Source organism: Boleophthalmus pectinirostris, unplaced genomic scaffold, assembly GCF_026225935.1.
Source record: "Boleophthalmus pectinirostris isolate CB_2022bp ecotype Guang Dong unplaced genomic scaffold, ASM2622593v1 HiC_scaffold_7, whole genome shotgun sequence".
NCBI lineage: Eukaryota > Metazoa > Chordata > Actinopteri > Gobiiformes > Gobiidae > Boleophthalmus > Boleophthalmus pectinirostris.
In genome coordinates this window covers 4,259,864-4,268,367 of record NW_026571473.1, presented here as the reverse complement: position 1 = coordinate 4,268,367, position 8,504 = coordinate 4,259,864, and the positions used below count along the sequence as shown (strand labels likewise).

The following is an 8,504-nucleotide window of genomic DNA, read 5'->3' as shown; positions in this document are numbered from 1 at the left end:
AACAACATTCACTTCCTCCACCTCGTTCAGTCTTTTTACACAGGTCCATCTGATTTGTCCTGTTCTGTACTTTATGCTTCCTCGTGCCTCAGTCTTCCTCCCAGTTTTCCAGAGACTTGGGGCTCACACTTTGGTTGAGTTCCACATCTGCAAAGCCGCTGTCCTCCAGGTCTCCTTCATACGCCTCATGTTCATCTGGAACCACACGTTCAGATTACACTCACACAAGTTTAATGGCACACAGAAGTTAAAGGTGCATTGTGCAGCGTTTCTGGTGGAGGGTCTGTCACCTGCTCGTCTTCATGGAGATTAGGGGTGTGCAAAATATCAAAATATCCATATGTCGTATCATTTAATTTGATGATACAGTATTGATATAACCCAAAACATGCTACAGGTCTCCATGAACAGTTGAGTGTCAAGGTCAGTTAAATACAATCAATCAATGAATTTGTCCAGGGACTACAGGTGGAAATTAGCACTGATGCTACAACCTGACGTACAATGCATCTCTCCTGTTAAGGTAAAATGCAAAAATTGTGTGCTGTCCCTGTCTCAAATAAAAAAAAATAAAAAATATCGTGGGCTGCTGTATTGATATATTACCAAGAGTATTTTATGGTATATTTTACTAAATTATTTTGTTACAGAGCTACAGTTTTTTTGCTTGTTCAGAGGAAGGAAACTCATTTATGCGACACAAATGACATACTGTATTCACTGTAAGTCACTCTGGAGTATAAGTCGCACCAGCCAAAAAATGCATGAAAAAAACAAATGTAAGTCACAGCGGACTATAAGTCGCAGTTTTTAGGGAAATATATTTTGTAAAATCAGAGACCAGGAACCGACTTTTCATAATGAAAGGCAAGTTCTAGTAATAACAATAGAACAGAGAACAACAGGCTGAATAGGCGTTAATACGTTAACGTAACATATTAACAGTTATTCAGATAATTACAGCATAAACAACAGAACAGAAGTTTACCAAACTCATGATCTCACTCCAAATCACTAAATCCATTAAATTATTCATCCTCGGTGTCACTTCTGCGCAACTTCAGGAGATAAACCATAGATCCATGAGGTAAACAGAGCGCTGCTTCCTCTTCTGTGTAGCTGTCGTCAGACTCAGCATCAGTTCCAGTTAGAATTATTCGGGTCTTTCTGAATCCCGACAGGATGGTTTCGGTGTCACTGAAGTCCAGACTTTGTCCATCCATCCAGTGACTTCCAGGAAAGTTACATGGAGCACCCTCCCGGTTGCCGTAAAGCTGTGTTCTCCATCCCTGCTTTCCGCCAGTCAATCACAAGTTTCTCACTCACTCCAAACTTTCTTTCTGCTGCTTGATTACCGTTTTCGGCTGAATATTTCACTATTTGCAGCAAGACAGCAGCTTTTTCTACAGGAGACATGTGCAGTAGAGTGCTAAGTGACAGTGGTACACGAATAATAGTAGCAGCAGATACTGGCACACAAGACTAGACCCTCTCGCCGCTGTCAGTCTGATAATTTTTATATATAAGTTGCAGGATCACCCAAACCATGGAAAAAAGTGCATGATTCTGATGATTAAAATTTGTGTAAAGTTTGTGTCTCATATGAACTTTGCACAAGGAGTGGGTAAACAAAAACTTTTGGTATCATATCACAGCCATCATTTAGCTTTTTTTTTTAACCATATCGAATGAATTTGAAATATACTTCATCGAATCGAAAGTGCACTGTATCGAGGTATGTATTTTATCGGCAAATTCTTAATAATACCCAGCCCTAATGGAGGTGTTATTGCTTTGAATGTCCATGGTATGATACTAAAACACATTTATCTAGCATGTACTCATTACGTGTGTTTGTATCAAAAATACCATAATTCCTTCTGTGAAGAGGGGCGACTCTCCACAGATCTGAACTGTAATGTAGCCTATAGTTGTCTTCCTTGTGATAGATAGGTTTAATCTCTACGGTAATAACATCTCCATGGAGACAAGCAGGTGACAGACTTTCCACAAAAAATTATTTCTTTGCAAACAGTGGTAGATTAAAGAGTTAACTGAACAATGCCTAAAAAAACGGACTATTTAAATGATTTTACTGATGCTGGGTGACCGAAAGGACAAGATCACAGATGCAAGCGGTTACATGAGAATGAGAAGAAAATGGATAGGTGTTTTGTTGTATTTTACCGTAGTTCATTTCGTGACTGTGACAAACCAACACACCATAACCTCTCTGTGTACCTGTCTGGAGGAGCAGAGCTGACCCGTCTTGGCTCAATTTGACCGTCGGTTCTTCCATCAGGAAAAGGCGGAGGTTTGCCAGGCTCCCACTGAGAGACCCGACCCGAGGAGAGGAGGCCCAGAGCAGGGAGAGAGGCACGGAAACACACTCCCTGCACACATACACACACACACAGGTCAGGTACATATATTTGGACATGACATGGTTCATGGTAGTATGTCAGGTCAGGAGGGACGGTCTGGAGTGATGGGTCATTTGAAAAGGTGAAGTTTAAGAACAGGGTTATTTTAAAAGTCAGGTCACAGTCGTCTCATTTTGACCTCATGAGCTGCTTATACAGTATGTCTGTACTGGGGGCAGGGCACATTTTGCTCAAATATAAGAAACAAAGCAGGTACATGGCCTCTAACCTTAAAGGTGCACTATGGAACTTTCTGATTGGGGGCCTGTCACCTGCTTGTTTCCATGGATATCTCAGTGCTCTGCCTGGAATGACATGAAAGAGCTTTACCTTATATTTTCTTATTATATATATATATATATATATATATATATATATATATATATATATATATATATTTTATTACAGCTCAAAAATACCCAGAAAACGGTGATTCTGACTGTGAGCAGGGTCGCCTCTCCACAGATCTGCCCTGTACCTTGGTCTGGTTTGGTCTCCATGAAGATAGAAAGGTTTAGTGCCATACTGTGAAACATTCCAGACAAAAAAATAATGGACCCTCCACCAGAAAAGTTACACAATGCACCTTTAACTTACTTTAACCTAGGGTATCCCCCAGGTTTGACTTTTTAAGACCTTTTTAAGACCACTTCAATGAAAACTAAGACCAACATCACACACACTATGCAGGCGAAAAACTCTAGATCCAATTCTAATAACAACCAACCAACTACGGCATTACCGTATTTTCCAGGCTATTAGGCGCTCTGGATTATAAGGCACATTAAATGGTCTATTTTCGAACTTTTTTCACAAATAAACCGCACCGAACTTTAAACGAAACACAACAGTTGGATAGGTTAGTGGTTTTGTTTGTTTGGTGCGTTCACGGTGACTCTGGGCTTTGTTCAGTTGTGGCGTGTAGGGAGGGTGCTGTCTGGGACCACTGGATTGTCGGCGTGTTCGCAGTGACTCAGTTGTTCAGTCGTGTCTAGAAGTGGCACATTGGACTCGTTTTTTCGGTTCGTTCCTCCGTTCTGTTCCTCATCCGTGTGGAGTGATGAGTGTGTCTGTGGGTGTATGTCGCTGTGCGGTCGCTGCCTGCTCTGTGTGTGTTTGCGTGCGCTGCGGGTGGTGCGGCTTTGTAGTTTACTGAAGTCGTGCTGGGACACCCGAGTGGATTCGTGTATAGGGCGCTCTGGATTGCGGGGGCGCGCAGTCGTTTTTTGATGGGGTTGGAGGCTTAAGAGCGCATCTAATAGCCCGGAAAATACGGTACATCTAGAATCGAAGAGCCACTGTGGACTAACCCTACACTTCCCCATGATCCATCAAATGTCTTCCTCCACTGTACTGATTGTTTACTCATTGCTGCCGGCGCCACAAACCAAAGTATTGTTTGCACATACTCAAAATTAGACGTTCATTCATGTGATTTCATGTTGTTGTTTGTTTTTGTCCCTCCATTTAACATTGCACTGCAGACCGGTTGAGTAAACAGAAAAATAGGCTAATGAAATTTAAGACATTTGTGAAAAAGTAAGACTTTTTAAGGCCTTAATTTAGGAACATGAAATTTAAGACCTTTTCAAGATTTAAAGACCCTGCGGCTACCATGTAACCCATATTTGAACTTTAACTCATGTTGTTGAGCTAATAATGCTCATATATATACTCTAGGTCAAAACATCATGGACAATTAAAGGTTCCATGTTTAAAAAAATCAAGAGTTAGTATGTACCTTTGAGAAGCACTGTTTCCATTTGACTCTTCATCACCAGCTGCACTTCTCTGTTGGTCCTTTGGAGGTCGCTCTTCTCCACATTCTGCAAACAATATTTAGTACAGTAAATCACAAATAATAGAAAAAAAAATCACTGACAAATATAGCGCTAAATTCATGATCAAACTGACCTAATAATAATTTTAATTTTAAACAAAGTAAAATACATCAGCCCAGTGCACTGGTTCTTTGTCACTGGTTTTGCTCATTTTCTTGAAATTCTAAGAGCAGCCCCAGGGGCTCTTCTCTGCATTGAAGGGTCATACTGTGTTCCACAGTATGATGATAAACTTGGATGTCTCCATGGAGACAGGCAGCTGATGGCACCGGGCCAAATTACACGGAAGTAAATGCAGGTTTTTCAAGTTATTGTACAACAACAATGAAAACAACTGTATTTGAATTAGATACAAGATGGACAAGTTTAATGCCATTCTGTCAACACTCCAGGCAAAGCAATAACCTTTGCATGGAGACAAGCAGGTGACAAACCTTCCAGTACAACATTTCATAGTACAGCTTTAAGTTTGGATTTTGATAAAATAATTTTTTTTTTAATTTTACAATAGTGCTTTGAAATACTCATTATAACCACAACATTTTACGCTGCTGTTTGTTCACTCACCTCCTGTGTGTTTGGTCCATGTCTCTTCTGTCTCCTCCCTCTCTCCCCTCTCTTGTCTCTCTCTCCACCTCCTCTTCAGTTCTTCGGCCCAGAACAGAACCTCACTGAGCAGGACTCTCCGGAGCACGTTGTTGTCCTTCAGACTGGGGTAGATTATTCTGTGAAGCTTTTACACACAACACAAACTCATGTTAGGGCAAATTAAACAAATGAAATAATGCAACTTAAAACAGATACTGGTAATCATAGCACATTATTAAAAACAACACAGTGTTATCACAGATTTAATACTGTATTTAACTTTAAACTCAATGCCTAAAAAGCTTCATTTTGTTGTTAAGGTACACTTTATTTTACAGTTGGGAAATTTGTCTTCCGCATTTGACCCATCCTTCAGTGTCTCTGGGTTACATCTGTCAGGAGCAGTGGGACCATCTCCAGATCTTGAGCTACTCTTGGTCATGATTTCCTTAGCTTGAGGATTTGACCTGTTACTGACCTAGGTTAAGGGAAACTTTGAACAATAAAACCATCTGTAACTGAATAAATGTGAGAGCCAATTGATGGAACATTTTAGGCAAAGCAATAACATAACCTCAGGGAGACACATAGATGATAGATGCTCTACCAAGTTATGTAGTGTACTTTTAACTTCATGTCTAAAATATTAAAATCTGCCATCACCAGTGTGTATGAAGTCTCCCCTTGGCTCCTCTCCTCGGGCGTCACGTGGAGTTCTCCTTTGAGATGGTGAAACACTGCGATCTGAGAGCAGAACCCGACCTGCTCCTGTCGTCCACCAGGGGGCAGTCCCACTCCAGTGATCTCCACCTCGTATCCAAAGTCCACACACACCCTCTGAGCCCTGCATGTGAAGAAGTGAGCAAGTTTGGATTAAACTAGACATATTATGGAAACTCAATAGCGGGGAGTACCTCGGAGTGAGAATGTAGGATGTAGATTTTGAACACATGTTTTGTGTTAGGGCAACGCTGTTTTAAAAGGCTGAGCTGTGCGTTCGTGGAGTTGTGTGTGGTGCTCATGATGCACAGGTAGCTTATATTTTTAAGTTTATCAAAATGTACCCAATCTGGCTAAGCGTTTTTTTGGTAATTTTGTGGATTTTTTGTGTTTACACTTACAGTTATTGCTGCCTGCTGTTCTTTAGTTTGTTTTTCGCTTTGAGTTCACTCCCAGTTAGTCCGCTTCAGAATTGATGGTGCACTTGTAAAGGCAGACTAACTGGTTTATTTCTTTTTATTTGTTTGTTTTTTTGGTCACTTCCCTTCCAAAAACACTGATGGTCATCTATGAGAGAAATGTAATTGGAACTTGCCTGTTTGTGGTTATGTTTGTGCTGGTTATATCTACCAGATGACATGATTTTGGCTTTGTGGGTTTCATTCAGGTCTCCCTTTTATGTCTATCCATATTTGTGCCTCTCAGTAAATTCACAGGAAAACCAACTATTCATGTTGAATAAATAACCTAAACTTTATCCCTGGCTCAGTATTCTCAGTATAACATGGGCTTTTTAGAGCTTTTGCCCAGGTTATAATTGTATTCCCCAAAGTTGTATTCAGAGTGATTCATGCATGTTTGAGTAATCTTTATTCTCCTGTATTCAGCACATTATTGCTTTGAATATCTCATTTTACTCTACCCCCCATACGCTCACTGCACTGTACTTACTCCATGTTCCAATTATTTTCTCCCTAAACCAGTATACACGCAGGATTCAGCAGCATCGTGTACCCATTTTTGCTACTTGCTAGTGTGATTTGCAGGTATCCATAGACGGGGCTGGGGTTGTTGTTGTTATTATCATATTCACAGTGATAAACTATAAAGGGGCTGTTGGAAAACCTTGTTTTTATTATTAAGTTGTTTCAAATCACTACTGTAATGTCAATAGAAAATTAAATGTCTTCTTCAAGATTGATTTTTTCCTCACCAGACTAATCTCAGCAAAGGAGGGGAGACTGTTTAAAACCAAAACTTACCACTGGACCATGTGTTTCTATAGTGATGATGTCTCTTACCATGTCTGGAACTGTGCCCTGGTCCACTCGAACTTGTGATCTGGATGCCTGAAGCCGGTGAGTCCGGGGAAAAGAGGGTTAAACTCAGAGTTTGGGGTGCTGATGATGACGTGCACTGGAGCCATGTACCCAAACAGAACCTCTGAGAAACGCTCCACATCAGGCAGAACCAGGTGCTCGATACTGAGGTGAAAAGAACAAAAACAAGAGACAAATGATTCAGATATAGTTCTTTTATGTAATAAAGTGAAATATGTTTTGTTGTTGTTTTGAGACTGCTGTGTTCTGCATCTAATCATGAAGCATTTTTATAATCTGTGAACAAGGAAGTAAAGCTGGTGTGCTGTGGCCTCTGAAGGTTTTGAAAAGCTCCTATAAACTTTCTGAGTATAAGAAGGATTCTAGTTATGCATTACCCCTCAGAGCGCACCATACAGTGAGCATCTGTGATTTCTGGTGCCCCCTTGTGACTTACAGTTCTATACTGACGGCCAGGTCGAAGCCTCTGAGGCGGGAGTCTGGTTCGGTCACAGAGCCCTGGTACAGCTCCACACACAGCTGCTCAAAGCCGGGCTGCAGATAGTCTGTGGACAGAGGGGCCAGAGCATATCTGGGGAACAAGAAGAGAAACTTTTAACGTACATTTTTCAGATAGAGGATACAGGGGTGGTATGATTACTAGTGCTGTCAATCGATTAAAATATTTCATATGTCATATTTCATAATTCAATTAATCAATGTTCCTCTGCCTATTTTGTCCTGATGACAATTATCAGACATTTTTGTATCTGAAATGTGTAAAGCGTGCATGTTGAAAGTAGTTTTAAAAATTTTTATTAGACTACTCAATATTGTAAGTTTGCATTTCTTCAAAACAGACCATCTTAGGTATAAAAATATTCGTTTCATCTCACTTCACTAAACTACAATACTAATATACGTGCACTGTGTTTTTTAGATGGTGACATTTTTAGATTATTCAAAATGTGCTAATACTGAATGTGAACATTACTGTGATGAGGTCCATTATCCCATCATATATTTATTCAATATCAACACACAATTTAAACATTTTCAGTGAAAATTACCAGAATCATTGCATATAAATTTGAAGAATGCTAACTTTGCTGGTGTTTTATCTTGATATTATCTAGAACATCTGCTATAAGTTAAAAATATAAAACAGAGTAATAGATAAAGTACCGACCCTTTTTTCTTGACTTTGGCTCCATTGATGTCGACTCCCACCAAAAGTTCAATTTCACGGTGAAACTTGAGCTGTTTTAGGAGAATACATTCACCACAACCCAGATCCATCACCTGGAAAGAAAAGACAGAAAACTGATCACGTTTGAACGCAAAAACATATTTAACAATCAACACACGTGTAATGTAAATGTAAAGCTAAAAACATATTAGCATCTATCAAATCACTTCCCAAAAAATTGAAATAAAAACTATATAACTTACTTTTTTAGTTTTGTATTTCTTAATAAAATCGACGACAAACTGGTGTCTTTGTTTGTGAAGCGGGGGGTTGAAAAGAGGCTGCATATTTCGGTAAATTTTAGGCAAAATTTAACATTTAACGATGTTAAATCCAAGACGTAAAGAAGGTCAAGTTGTTGAGG

The 8,504-nt window shown here is 39.8% G+C and overlaps 1 protein-coding gene across 1 annotated transcript; it reads right to left on the bottom strand.

The window, feature by feature from the left end:
• On the bottom strand, positions 1 to 8,504 carry henmt1 (HEN methyltransferase 1). The gene is made up of 9 exons (XM_055165025.1): positions 8,344 to 8,504; positions 8,081 to 8,193; positions 7,349 to 7,483; positions 6,874 to 7,056; positions 5,516 to 5,696; positions 4,832 to 4,997; positions 4,165 to 4,249; positions 2,242 to 2,393; positions 1 to 195 (listed from the first exon to the last, which is right to left on the bottom strand). The coding sequence occupies exons 1-9, from the start codon at positions 8,425 to 8,427 to the stop codon at positions 89 to 91; spliced, it is 1,206 nt and encodes a 401-aa protein (XP_055021000.1). The 5' UTR covers positions 8,428 to 8,504; the 3' UTR covers positions 1 to 88.